The sequence below is a fragment of the Pristiophorus japonicus genome, chromosome 16, assembly GCF_044704955.1.
Source record: "Pristiophorus japonicus isolate sPriJap1 chromosome 16, sPriJap1.hap1, whole genome shotgun sequence".
Taxonomy (NCBI): domain Eukaryota; kingdom Metazoa; phylum Chordata; class Chondrichthyes; family Pristiophoridae; genus Pristiophorus; species Pristiophorus japonicus.
In genome coordinates this window covers 111,947,854-111,963,132 of record NC_091992.1, presented here as the reverse complement: position 1 = coordinate 111,963,132, position 15,279 = coordinate 111,947,854, and the positions used below count along the sequence as shown (strand labels likewise).

Below are 15,279 nucleotides of genomic sequence, written 5' to 3'. Positions count from 1 at the left end.
CTGCCGGACCGGGTGGCCGCCGCCGCCGCCGCCGCTCTATGGCCTTGTTTGCCCAAGAGAAACCTTTCAGACACTTTTCGTTGATTCCAAAAAGAAACGAAGCAAGGCAAATAAACGCATCCTGGCGATTAAAGAGAGGTTTAAGAGAAGATGCGGCACGTGAGTCAGAAATTGCAATGAAATATCGATTACAATAATTCAAAATACGTTTTTCTAGACGTTTTAGTTTATCGGTCAAGTAGCTCAGTGGGCAGCATCCTCACCTCTGAGTCAGAAGGTTGTGGGTTCAAGTCGCCACTCCAGGGACTTGAGCACAAACACCTCGGCAGATGCATGGCAGATATGCAGTATAATGTGGATAAATATGAGTTTATCCACTTTGAGGGCAAAAACAGGAAGACAGAATATTATCTGAATGGTGACAGATTAGGAAAAGGGGAGGTGCAACGAGACCTGGGTGTCATGGTACATCAGTCATTGAAGGTTGCCATGCAGGTACAGCAGGCAGTGAAGAAGGCAAATGGTATGTTGGCCTTCATAGCTGGGGGATTTGAGTATAGGAGCAGGGCGGTCTTACTGCAGTTGTACAGGGCCTTAGTGAGGCCTCACCTGGAATATTGTGTTCAGTTTTGGTCTGCTAATCTGAGGAAGGACGTTCTTGCTATTGAGGGAGTACAGCGAAGGTTCACCAGACTGATTCCCAGGATGACAGGACTGACATATGAAGAAAGACTGGATCGACTGGGCCTGTATTCACTGGAGTTTAGAAGGATGAGGGGGAATCTCATAGAAACATATAAAATTCTGACAGGATTGGATAGGTTAGATGTAGGAAGAATGTTCCCGATGTTGGGGAAGTCCAGAGCCAGGGGTAACAGTCTAAGGGTAAGGGGTAAGCCATCTAGGACCGAGATGAGGAGAAACTTCTTCACTCAGAGAATTGTGAACCTGTGGAATTCTCTACCACAGATAGTTGTTGGGGACGGTTCGTTAGATATATTCAAAAGGGAGTTAGATGTGGCCCTTATGGCTAAAGGGATCAGGGGGTAATGAGAGAAAGCAGGAATGGGGTACTGAAGCTGCATGATCAGCCAGGATTATATTGAATGGTGGTGCAGGCTCGAAGGGCCGAATGGCCTACTCCTATTTTTTATGTTTCTAACACTCCGGTGCAGTGCTGAGGGAGTACTGCTCTGTCGGAGGTGTCGTCTTTCGGTTAAACCAAGGCCCCCTCTGTTCTCTGAGTCTACCACCAGTCCTCCACCACCCTCCAACCTGACTGTTCTTCTCGCATTGAACAACTGCTCCTATAACTCCACTCACTTCCCCCAAATTAAAGGTGTTGCTATGGGAACCCGCATGGGTCCTAACTATGCTGCCTTTTCATGGGATATGTGGAACATTCTTTGTTCCAGTCCTACTCGGGTCCCCCTCCCTCACCTCTTTTTCTGGTACATTGATGACTATCGGTGCCGTTTCCTGCTCTCGCCCTGAAATTTCATTTACTTTGCATCCAATTTCCACCCTTCCTTCACCTTCATATGGTCCATCTCTGACTCTTCCCTTCCCGACTTCTCTAAGTCCCATCTCTAGGGATAGGCTTTCGACCAGTATCCACTACTATAAGCCCACTGACTCTTACAGCTACCTGGACTACACCGCATCCTGTAAAAATCCATTCCATTCTCCCAGTTTTTTGCCATACTGAATAATCATGCTAAAGTGTATTTTAGTTCCTTCCTCTTGTAATGATCAACCAATAATCTACGTTGAATAGCAAACACCAAACTGACTCAACTACACAAAAGATCCAAATTCTTTTGAATCTGGTTGCATTGTTCCTTATTGCTATACTTTCTATTTTTGTATGGCATGAAGAAAAAAGAGCATTTATTTAGTGCCTGTCATGACCTCAGAACACCCCAAAGTGCTTTACAGGTAATGAAGTTCTTTTGAATTGTAATCACTATTGTAAGGTAGGAAACGCAGCAGCCAATTTGTGCACAGCAAGCTCTCACAAACTGCAATGTGACAATGGCCAATTCATCGTTTTTTTTAAGTGATGTTGATTGAGGAATAAATATTGGCCTGGACACCCCTGCTCTTCTTCGAAATAGTACCATGGGATTTTTAAGCCCACTTGAGAGAGCAGATGGTTCTTGGTTTAACATTTAATTTGACTGTGCAGCACTCGTTCAGTACTACGGAGTGTCGGCCTAGATTTTTGTGCCCAATTCTCTGGAGTGAGACATGAACCCATAACTTTCTGACTCAGGCGACCAACTGAGCCACGGCTGACACTAATGAAGATATTGCTTTCAATTTTCATTTTTATAAATCCTGTCTTGGGTAAAGATTTTCTCCACCCTGTGCAGCATTTGAAGACTGAAATGGAATAATATTCCAAGAAAAATGGCTTCTAAAATAGTCATGTGCAAAATAAACAAACACAGCCTTATGGCAAATTTGAATATATGATCTGGACCAGCCAATATTGTGTCTGCAAATAATGAGAAAAATAACTGAGTGGAACTACTTAAAGGGGTAATTTAATAGACATGATTCGTGTTTGAAAAACTATTCCAAAAACTGGTGCTGTTCTGATTTTTCTGTTTCCACATGAGGTCTTAGTCATGGTATGTAAAGTGAAACAGTCTGAATAAGAATGATGTTATTGCTTTGAACTATAACCTAGTTATCAATTAAGTCGTTGTCTTAAACTTGATATACCTTCTTGTTTTAATGGAAAACATTTAATCTTCAGGAGAGGAGCTGATCATAAAACAATCATATTGTGATGAAGAAATTAGATGAACAGGTCATTTTGTGAAACTTACAATATATTAATGAAAACTCCAAGGAAAAGGACAATCTCTTACTGTTACAGCAATAATATTACAATATTATGACCTCTGCCACTGATTTGCGGAATACTCTTGTCTTTGAACATGGTATTGTTACAGATGCCAAAAATGCTAACAGTTTCAACTAATCAAGACTATTTTGTGTACTTCACACTTTCAGTTTAATACTATTCTGTTTTTCTCTCCAATATAAAAATGGAGAATGCTTCACCGGGAATGCAAGTATGTCCATTTTGTGGTAAAGCTTTTAAGCGGCTAAAAGCTCATCTTCCTCACTGTAAGATGAACAGAAATGTGAACAGTAAATCTAATTCCAAAAAGACAGAGGTACCAATTGCAATTCCACAGCTAGAATTGAATGGCAAATTAGTGAGAACTGCATCATCTCCCAACAAGAAGATAAAAGTTAAAACAAACTCAGCAAAGACATTAACACAGAAAGAAAAAGCAGCAGCAACAGAAAAAAAGAAGAATTTAATAGGTATGGTGAATGAATCGTGTACTTCAGAACAAACTATTTGGAGTAGGTGTATTAATGAACCACAGTCAAATCAAGGAACTTCGATGAACAACAGAAAGCCAATTGGAGAAAAATGTCAACAGTCTGTTAGTAGAACAACTAAAGGACGACTTAAAGAGGCAACAAAAGAAATGTTCATAAAATCAAAGCCAAGTGAACATTCTTTAAAACAAGACCAAGGCAAAGTAGATGTAAAGTTCAAAGGCACTACCAGAACAAAAGTGAAGAGCACTCAAAAGATTGTAAGTAATAACTCTATAAAGAAAAAACAAGAAAATATTGAAGACAGTTCACTGAGACCCCCACTGAATGAAAAAGGAAGTACTGACCTGTTATCAAAAAATAGATATTTTCCTAAAGTGAAGTCAATTCTTAACTTAGAACATATTCAGACTAGACCAGAATTTGAGAAGGAGACAGCTGTTTTGGATCTGCAGTCCCATGTCATCGCATCTCAGTCATCTGGTGCCGATAGATCAAATTCACTTCACTCCATAAGACTAGAGAATGTGGTTCCTAAGGTTGACCTAAGATGTCAAAGTAACCAGAATGAAGTCACAGAAGGAAGAGTCTCAAATAAACTAATATATGAACAGAGTTCAATAAACAACATCAAAACTAGTGTGTGGCATCACATTAAAGAGAATTTGTGTAGAACAACAACTTCCAGTGCAAGGCAGGAGTTTATTTTGAAAGTGAACACAAGTGTGAAGGAAGATGGTGATATAGCTGACATTTTAGAGACTAGTCATAGCACTTCTGTCTGTGATTCATCTACTAGCAATCATTTTTGCAGCATAATTACGGCTTCTATGCGAGTGAAGGACTTAAATAAATATGAAGGAAATCCACATACTGGTTATCTGGCTGTGAAGAAAATAGAACCAAGTGACTTAAACATAAATGGTGTCACACAGTCTGAATATTTGCATTTGTCACAAAAAGAAAAGTGTTGGAACAAAGAGATGTTTTTATCAACAAGCTCCACAAAAACACAATATTTGAATGAAAGGATTAAAGAACTTCATCCCAGTGTTTGCAGGAAAGCTGGGGTGGGAATGGAGTGGTTTCCTGAATTGTATCCAGGATACCACAGCATTGGGTTGTGTATGCTTCCTGAGCAAACTGCACAGTTGCAAATACCCAAAAGGCTATCTGCCCCTCGGAGTGAAAATACAAAAGGTACAATCAGCTGTATACTTAGAATGTTATGTCAGTTCTGCCATATTTGTGCATTTGCTGATTGGCCTGCTGTAACATGCCTTTAAACACACATTTCAATCCATATTTGCTTTGGGGAAAAATGCAATTCTAAAATATTTAAAATACAAAATTATTGAATTTTATGATACTTTGCCACAGTATCTTGTAATGTATCTCTTTTTATACTGCATTTCCTTACTATGGAAAGATGTAATCTCTATAACCTGACAGCGGCTCATCTTAGCAATGTAACAAGTGCTTACTGTGTAAGTAATTGGACCATGTTGGATTGGTTTATTCTGTTCCGCTATAACTGCAAGCAATGCTATACCTTTTCCTTCAAGGAAATACTTCCGGCTGCTTCCTACAATCCACAGATGTCTACTTTCCAAACTCTCTTAGGGTTAATCAGGTAGCCTGGAAATGTACAACTGTATTGGATCAATTTTTGTATAGGTATTGGGTAAACACTTACACATTTTATTTGATTTGTAAAAATGTAAAAGCTGTTTCATGTAATGTTATTGTGAACTCCCGAGTTGCCATTACACTGTCTAAGAATTATGGGTATTATGTTTGATACATGCATTGCATTGTTAGAAAGGATGTGACTGCTGCCAACGAACTGGAACTAGTTGCGCATGCACAGTTCCAGTATTTGTTTTGTTTGTCTCCGCACTTCCTAAAATGAGGAATAAAGCGGATTTTAAAAAAAAGATCTTATTTGGTTGTAGTTTAATTTATTAATTGTGTGAATTGTAGAATTACTTCCGGTATGAGCCACTTGTTTGTGCACTAAATTGTGGTTGGTCAGAGTCGGTAGTTTGGCCCCAGCACTGTCTATTTTGCCTACGGGTAGTTAGGTTTGTTAATATTTTGAGAATTACTGTTCTGAGACTAGAAGCATTCGGAGATTTCTCTAACAAACGTAGGGACGGTAGATTTGGAATCTCTAACATTAATGAGACTTTATTCGTGATGTACTTCAGCACTTCTCAGATCCTCCGTCTATTGTGGTGAATGTTAATTTTTAAATTTGGGAGCTGACAGTTATGCACAGCTTCCGGTTCGTTGGCAGCAGTCACTCAGCTTTAGAAAAGTAGTTCCAATATTTGAACACTGGGTTTAAAATGAATACTTTGTAAGAGCAACAAAAATTGACACCCATTTGCAACTGTAAATTTCACCGATTAATTATTGCAAATCATTTTTCCATGAATTTCAAAATTTGATGCATTGCCTTTGTTAATGGTGCTCTATGTTTGAGCCTGTAATGGAAAATTATGTCCACCCTTTGCCCATTTCTTCAAGCAGTTTTGATGGGATGCAAGGTCTCAGCCTTGATTTTATCAACCCTAACTTCAGAAAATCTTTTTGGAATCCATACAGCCCTAGGAAAACAGATCTCATTCTTCCTGTTATGACATGCTGATGAATGAATAAACTTGCATTTATATAGCGTCTTTCATGACCTTGGGACATTCCAAAGCGCTTTCCAGCCAATGATTCAATGAAGTATAGTCGGTTTTGTAATGTAGGAAACCTGGCAGCCAATTTGAGCACAAAGCTCCGACAAACGGCAATGAGATTGGGCCCAAGTTTCAGGTGGAATTGCTCCTTTTTTTTGGAGCAACTAATTTAGTTTGGAGTATCTTAGAAATGGCAATTCTCGGCATTTAGTTTGCTTCAGTTCTAGTGAGTTAGTTTAGTTTCGTTTTAGTTCAGTTTTTTTTTCAAAAGGGGGCATTACCAGCCACTTACGCCTGTTTTGCAAGTTTAGGCACCGAAAAGTTACTCCAAACTAACAGAATGGAGTAAGTGTCAACTTTTATATGCTCAGAAAAAACCTTGTGTACACTTTAGAATTAGGTGCGGGTAAGCCAGTGATAAGGGGGGGGGGAGGAAGGAAATTGGGGGATTTTCCAAAGCATTAAACACTTCACTTCTAAAAATAAAGAACCATCATCAATAATAAATAAATAAAAAGTTCCTATCTCACCTTACCCGTTCGGGAGGCCAGCCCGGGCTAGGAGCTGTGTGCTGGAAATCGGCACTCTGCCTGCTCCAGGAGCCCATTCGGCCAGAGCTAGGGACTGCATGTTTCGGGCCCCTCCCACACAGCCAGCAGCACACGTACACAGAATCTGGGGGCCAGGAACTACAGCGCACGCGCGCACCTGCCGGCACTCTTTTTGGACCGGGGCTATAGCTCCCTCCCCGTGCTGCGTCGCACTGACTGCTGAACAGGCCTGCTGCACTCGGAGAATCGCGAGGTAAATTTTTGGTGCGCTTTTCATTCCACAAAATAGGCGGGCCTCTCGGATGTATGCCGTTCTAGCAGATATCGGAAACTTGGGCCCAATTGGTTTAATGATGTTGACTGAGGAATAAATGTTGAGCAGGCCCAACCCCTTGAATAGTGTCATGGGATCTTTTACGAGAGAGCAGACTGGGAATCTGTTTACTGTCTCATCCGAAAGACGACATTTCCAAAAGTGCAGCACTCCCTCCGTCTCTGGAGTGGGACTTGAACCCACAACCTTCTGACACCAGAGGCGAGAGTAGCGAAAATGCTACCAACTGAGTCCAGGCTGATGATTGGAATGCCATAGCTAGAAACAATCTGCCTTCGTAGTTGGGAATTTCTTTTTGGGGACAGGGGAAGAGGCAAGAAATGAGAGAGCAAAAAATGACAAACAATTTTGTAAGTAAAACTGGAGAGATAATTATTTTGAAACTTGTTCTCTGCAGGTTGTAGTAGGTATTACAATAAATACATTAACGCAAGGAAAGGAGGAGTCGGAGGTCTGATCACGCTGCTTATGGGATATGCAACCCTCCGCTACATCTGGAATTATGATTACATCAGTGAGTACAGCTGTACCTTCTGACAGTGGGAATGCAGAAAAAAATATTTTAAAATATCATATTGGAATTAGATTTAATTTTCTAATGCTAATTATTTTCCAGAACTACTTTTATTAATGTAAATTAACATCCAATTTGCAAGTCTTCCCACCCCCTGACAAAAATCAAGTGGCAATTCCTGTGCATTATCTAGTAGACCTAGTAAGGAAGGTTCATGTTAAAAGCCGTTAATTTTTTAACAAGTATTAAAACCTTTGTTTTCAGAACACAATTGATGGAAAAAATACCACTGAAACCCCAAGACTATCATGTTTTTCTGATTCACTCCACTCATAAGTCAAGAACAATGGAAGCATTACCTCAACAAGAAAACATCAAACATTTAATTATTGTCCCTTTGTTGTGTAGGGGAGGACCAGGAAAATATGTGTACCAAAGTTGCTTCATTATGAAAACAATTTCTTGAGTAAATTTACAAGCTGTAATGAAGATCTTATTTGTAAATGTCAATTTTTGGAGATGGATTATATTTATGTAAAGTGATTTGAAAATGCACTTACCTGACTAATGCAGGCAAGAACAGAATTAAAAATAAATTATTAAATCTTTCATAAAAATAAATGTGACATTCAAAACTAGTAAAACAATCTGGCCTGTAAATGTTAATTAAATAAATGAACAAGCACAATCAATTCATTTCTAAGCTTTTTGGGATTCTACCACCCATCACAATCTTGTTCAAGGGTTTTTTTGTCTAGAAAAATTCAGCATTATGTAGGCAATATCATTTACTTCATATGGAAGAAAACTTGACCAGCAGAGAGTTCTGTTAAAAAGAAATAGCTCTAATGCACTATGGAATTGATTTAATTTTGAAACATGTTGGGGAAAATTGTCTTGCGCTTTCATCAAATTTGTACTAGGGGCTCGACAGTATTAAGCTAGAATGAAGTTTTTATTATTTACTTGTAGAAATATACTTGGAAATGTAATTTTAAAAATTTTTTAGGTTCTGGGCTATGTCTAATATTGGGAATTTTGCTACTATGTATACATAATGCTGGAGATGCCTTACTGTTCACCTTTTATCTTCAGCCAGTAGAGCATATTAGTTTTGTGGCAATGCCAGCACATTGCTGGTGGAACTATGGACTTGTACAATTGGAATTTGAAGTGTTTAAAAACTCTGCTACCTGATGCTTTTACCTCCATAGCATAATGGAATGAGACATAGCAAAAGACTGGCTTAAAATGTAAACAGACACAAGAGATTGATGTGCAAAGTTAGAGCACATGGGATTGGGGGTAGTGTACTGACATGGATTGAGAACTGGTTGTCAGACAGGAAGCAAAGAGTAGGAGTAAATGGGTACTTTTCAGAATGGCAGGCAGTGACTAGTGGGGTACCGCAAGGTTCTGTGCTGGGGCCCCAGCTGTTTACACTGTACATTAATGATTTAGATGAGGGGATTAAATGTAGTATCTCCAAATTTGCGGATGACACTAAGTTGGGTGGCAGTGTGAGCTGCGAGGAGGATGCTGTGAGGCTGCAGAGCGACTTGGATAGGTTAGGTGAGTGGGCAAATGCATGGCAGATGAAGTATAATGTGGATAAATGTGAGGTTATCCACTTTGGTGGTAAAAACAGAGAGACAGACTATTATCTGAATGGTGACAGATTAGGAAAAGGGGAGGTGCAAAGAGACCTGGGTGTCATGGTACATCAGTCATTGAAGGTTGGCATGCAGGTGCAGCAGGCGGTTAAGAAAGCAAATGGCATGTTGGCCTTCATAGCAAGGGGATTTGAGTACAGGGGCAGGGAGGTGTTGCTACAGTTGTACAGGGCATTGGTGAGGCCACACCTGGAGTATTGTGTACAGTTTTGGTCTCCTAACCTGAGGAAGGACATTCTTGCTATTGAGGGAGTGCAGCGAAGGTTCACCAGACTGATTCCCGGGATGGCGGGACTGACCTATCAAGAAAGACTGGATCAACTGGGCTTGTATTCACTGGAGTTCAGAAGAATGAGAGGGGACCTCATAGAAACATATAAAATTCTGACGGGGTTAGACAGGTTGGATGCAGGAAGAATGTTCCCAATGTTGGGGAAGTCCAGAACCAGGGGTCACAGTCTAAGGATAAGGGGTAAGCCATTTAGGACCGAGATGCGGAGGAACTTCTTCACCCAGAGAGTGGTGAACCTGTGGAATTCTCTACCACAGAAAGTTGTTGAGGCCAATTCACTAAATATATTCAAAAAGGAGTTAGATGAGGTCCTTACTGCTAGGGGGATCAAGGGGTATGGCGAGAAAGCAGGAATGGGGTACTGAAGTTGAATGTTCAGCCATGAACTCATTGAATGGCGGTGCAGGCTAGAAGGGCCGAATGGCCTACTCCTGCACCTATTTTCTATGTTTCTATGTTTCTATATCCAAAGGTACCATGTGGCCAGAGGAGAATCTGAATCACTGATTGAGAAAGTAAAAAAAAAATTGGTTGCAATTAATGGTGAACTTAACCCCACAGGCACTATAGACCCCAGTTCATATCAGAGGTGAAATCACTAATCAGGGATTACTTTTTAAGTTTGGCTATTGATGCAGTTTAAATGGAGCAGTTCTTGAATCTATATTGCAGTAGTTCTCTCAGCTTTATTTCCCAACAATGCACTAATCCTATGATGCACTGTGCTATTGTAGGAGACATGTACATTATAGCTGGAAGTGCAACTGACTCCAAGGTCTGAATTTTTCTCATGGTGGGTGGATGTCATTTTACTAATAATCCACAAAAAATACTTGTTCAGACACAAGTTTATGCAATAATGAATTGGAGCCCTGGTAAGCAGGGAGTAGCCTTTTTCACTCCTCCAAACTTGGGAAGTCTAAATCGACTGCACACAGGATAGGAACCAGCAGGAGTTCTACAGGTTTGAAATAAGCACCTGTGGGTCATGTGTTAGTTACTCCCAGGTCTAGCATTCCTTTACCACAATACTATGATGGGTAAATGGTCACCTCTTGTGCTCAGAGTATCTAATGTTTAAATGTGAATTATATCTAGGTTTCTTGTACTAGACCCCATACACTGGAGTTCCATTGTTCAAGAACAGAACTGGTGTAACTGTGAATGAGGACCATTTTACAATGGGAACAACCAATACAAACTAGATACACCATTGTCTGAGGCCCATAAACTCCTTGGATCTATTCTAGTGTAATTTTCTCAGCAGTTATGAGGAATGTAACTAATAGTGCCACATAAGACAAGTTTAGTGCCAGTTGGATTGAGCACAAGAAGTAGTGTGTTGGAAGTGACATTTGGCCAGGTCACAGGTTGGAATGACCTTTCCTGATGGCATGTATGTAATTGTGCCAACTAACTTTCATTGACTGTTGACCATGTTAACTGCTGCTATTTGACACCAGCCAGCATCAAATATTTATCCACTAGTACAGAGAAGTCTTCAAATGCAGCTGGTGTTAAAGCCATGTATTTAATTAAAACAGCTGTTAAGTTAGGATAATCTTTCAATACTACCAGCTTAAAGAAACAGTTATCTGCCTGTATGATCTTCCAATACACAGCCACATTGGCTGCAAGCTAGGATATAACTATAGCAATGACTTCTGCTCAAGCATTATTAAATGGGAGCTATTCCCTGTGGAGCAGTAAAATCACATTTCACTGAAACCTAGTACTACCATACAGGTGTTGGAATCAGTGTCCAGAAGGAGAAATGAGACCACCTCACATGATGGGCAGTCAGTTAGATCAGTAATTTGAGAAAGTCTGTTCCAGTCACTTAGCCTATTGTGTCAGGTCATTTAGACTGTACCCATTGAAACGTTTCTCGCACCTGCTGTTCTAAAAATCTGTCTTTTTGGAGAGATGGAACAGTTGCCATTGAAAGTAAGTAAAACAACATCTAGGAAAATGTCCTGAAGTAAGGTATTGGTTTAACAAATAAAGTTGAACCCACAAATCATTTTGGGGCAGCACTGTATTGAAATATTATACTCCTCTGTTGCAGTTCTGAAACACACAACATTATTTCAAGCATACATTGTAAACCTATGCAGAAGGATCATACAATCTTTTCAAATTACATTTTTCTCAAGTGATTTTGCTCTCAATGTAGTATTTATGGGGTTATGTAGATTCTGCAAGACATATGGGATTCAAAAATACAAATCATAGCTCCTTAAATGGCCCTGAAAATTTATCCAGTGTGCATCAAAGCCATATGGAGCAATACAATGAAGTTTTAACCTACTGATCTGGGGGAAGGTCAGAGGGGCACTAGAATTGGCCTAATTATTGCCAGGTTAGGGGAGTGAATAATTGGCCAGGGAGGTTGCCCCTGATCACCACCTAAGTGCATCTGTGTAGGTATCAGATGAGGATCAATTTGGATGCCCCTGCCTGTTGAATAGTCTGGCAACATTGTAAGGGTTCACACATGGATAATGGCCACTTGGATGAGGATCCAATCATGAAACTACCCCAGCAACAAGTGCATAACCTTCGAGGGAAGGAAAGAAAACTAGGAACCATGATCCAATGCAATTATCTAGTTTCCAATAGAACAGTTTTAATCTGTCTTTTATTTATTTTGCTTAAGGACAAGAAGAATACAATCTGGATAGATTATTCAATATTACAAAAGTTCAAAAAAAAAGAAAAGTCCTTCTGCTCATTAGGTCCAGAGTCCTGGATTTCAGTCCCATTTACACAGTTGCCCTAGTCCACATGTTGTTTGTTTATTGTCGGACACTTGTTGGTACAGTGGCCCTTCTCTCTACATTGAAGAAATGGAGGGGGAGAGAAACGAAACACACAAGTTTGAGTTATGCAATAAAGTTCCATTTAATTCAGGAAAGGATATTTGTTTACCTGTTGGATTCCCCCACCCCTTATGTGTAGGTCTATGGAACAGTGTTTATTTAAACTGAATCAATCATGTTTTACTCATTCCAATGTAATAAATTAAGAGGAACTCAAATGTACCATATTTTCCAAACTACATTATGTATGAGCACAGCTTAATCAAAAAAATTTAGTTAAGGCATTTTTATTTTTTCCACTTCAAAACAATCACATGTAATTTCAACATTTCGCCAAACTCAGATTGCTAATCTGGGATGGATGGAAGAGGGCAGAAGACAAATCCTTCTCCAAAAGCGATTTGAATGTGTCCAGAGTCCTCAATGACCTCCCCACTCTATGGGTAGGATTACAGCTGTATCAGGAAGTGATTCGCTTTAAAAACTGAAAAGCTATGAGATGAATCAGTAACCCCACCATCAACCAACTAGCATTAAACACTGATGGTGATTGACTCTTAATTACCCTCTGAAATGGCCGAGGAAGCTACTCAGTTATACCAAGACAGTGGTTCACCACCACCTTATTGTCCTATAAATATTGGCCTTGGTAGCAATGCCCACATCCCGTGAATTAATTTTTTTAAATTTGGAAGCGGTGCAGCCAATGACCACTGATGAAAGTTTGCCATCAATTCTGATCTCGATTACTTGAACGTAGCTCATTATAAACCAGAATAAAAAGTGTGACTAAACATGCGTATTCAACCTGCAAGTCTCGCTTGTGTATTTACCACAAATCTTTTGGGTTATTTATCTTGTGTTCAAAGTACTCTGTGTAATATGGCCAGCATATGTCTGCGCGTACCTACACCAACTAATCATTTCCCAATATTGATGGGCAAATCCATTTCAAAGCACGTGTACTGAAAAACTCAATGCAAGATCAGTAGGAAGCAATTATTTAATAATTCATTTCTTAGCTATCCCTGCCTGTAAATTCAGAGCAGATGCAATGGTCTTATCTCTTAATAGACCAATTTTACATTTGGTTACTGGTGCACTATCCCAGAGGTAAAATTGTATATTTATCAAAATGAATTCTAAAATAAATGCGTATTTGGATCAATATTCCATGTTAAAATTAGTGATTGCATTGATTCTCTGGTCGCTCAACAATACCAAACATTAAGCGGCTTTAAAAAGTTCAACTTAATTGGACAGGAAACTTTGCAGCCAGTTATATCCGAGGAGATAACTTTTTTTTTATTAGTTCATGGGATGTGGGCAAGGCCAGCATTTATTTCCCATCCCTAGTTGCCCTTGAGAAAGTGGCAGTTAAGAGTCAACCACATTGCTGTGGGTCTAGCGTCATATATAGGCCAAGTAAGGGCAGAAGATTTCCTTCCCTATAGGACATTTAGTGAACCAGATGGACTTTTAGGACAATCCGGTAGTTTCATGGTCATTACTAGCTTTCTATTCCAGATATTTAAAAAAAAATTAAATTCCTCAGCTGCCGTGGTGGGATTTGAACTCAGTCCCCAGATCATTAGTCCAGGCCTCTGAATTACTAGTCCAGGAACACCACTATGCTACCAGACACTATGCATTGGCTAAATAAATTTGCAAAGCTTAGTAAAAAAAAAAATCTGTAAGGGAAATTTCTCATTTGTCTCCCACGTTCTGTATGCCTCACACATAATCCTTACTAATTTAGTCAAAGGAATTCCTTTACGGATTTATACTTAAAAAAAAAAGGCTAGGGCATGCAGCAAGATAGTATCCAACGTACGACATCTGAAGCCTTATAGACCCCCAAATACACACATCTTTTAACACTCTTGCACCTGGTTAGTATTGGAGTTCTTCAAGACAGAGATTCTAAACTGCAAGTACTGGAAGAACTTCTATCCTAAGCCCTGCACTTGTCGTAGCTTCAATTCCTGGCTGTGTTGCACTATTGGCGGTGCCCTCAGACTCAGGCAGACCAACTGGAGGCCCTCTGCCCAATTCCTGCAGACCCCACATCCAGCTATGATTCAGCACCCATCCGCACACAAAACAGACATGGCAGCATGGAAGGTTTTAAAATAAAATGACCTTCTCCCATAGGGCCAGTCTCCGTCTCCATCATTTTCCCCTTATCGCTCCAAATAAGTGTCTGCTTCTTTGCCTCCAACACTGGATTTTCCATATCCCCCCACCCTATAAACAGGATTTCTCCACGTTTCCCTCATCACCCACAAGAGGATTTCTTGTTTTCTCCATTCCCCCACCCCCAGTAACAACACAGCTTGTGGAGGCTAGCATAGAACTTTTCGGGTGTAGGATGACAGAAATCGGTCTCTTCCCCCTTGTACATATGGTCTGCCCACCACCAGGGCTGGGCCCGGTATATAACCTGAACTGGTAGCCATTCAAGACTGACCAGGTTACACCTAGTCACTGGCTCACAGTACGGAGTTCATTGTATCATTTCATACACTACAACTGGCAACGAGGCAAATACGAACCCACGCAAAAGTATGGCGAGCACAGCACAATCGAGTACTGTTGGAATTCTTAGAGATTCAAGGAGGGAGAGGATTGGGGAGATTTCATGGATCGTCTTGACCAGTATTTCGTAGCAAACGACCTAAACAAAGATGAGGATGCAGAGAAGTGCAGAACAGTTCTCACCGTCTGTGGCCCCACGATTTATGCACTCAAGAATCTGCTCTCACCCACTCTTCCTACAGAAAAGGATTACAAAGAACTGTGTGCTCTAGTTCAGGAACACCTTAAAGCTATGGAAAGAATTCTCATATCCAGATATCGCTTTTATACGCACGTTCATCCAGAAGGCCAGGACGTAACGGCATTTGTTGCCGACCCGAGATGTCTTACAGGGCCTTGCAAATTTGGGCCTGCGTTGGAAGACATGCTGCGTGACTTTTTCGTGATCGGGGTCAACCACGAGGCGATCTTAAGTAAGCTACTGGCTGCGGAGACACTG

The 15,279-nt window shown here is 40.3% G+C and overlaps 1 protein-coding gene across 1 annotated transcript; it reads left to right on the top strand.

The window, feature by feature from the left end:
• Window positions 1-70: 70 nt before the first annotated feature.
• Window positions 71-8,775, top strand: LOC139226722 (mitochondrial nucleoid-associated protein 1-like). Its single transcript, XM_070857691.1, has 4 exons — window positions 71-159; window positions 2,765-4,566; window positions 7,339-7,455; window positions 7,720-8,775. Exons 2-4 carry the CDS (start codon window positions 3,060-3,062, stop codon window positions 7,728-7,730), a joined length of 1,635 nt encoding a protein of 544 aa, XP_070713792.1. The 5' UTR covers window positions 71-159; window positions 2,765-3,059; the 3' UTR covers window positions 7,731-8,775.
• Window positions 8,776-15,279: the final 6,504 nt, after the last annotated feature.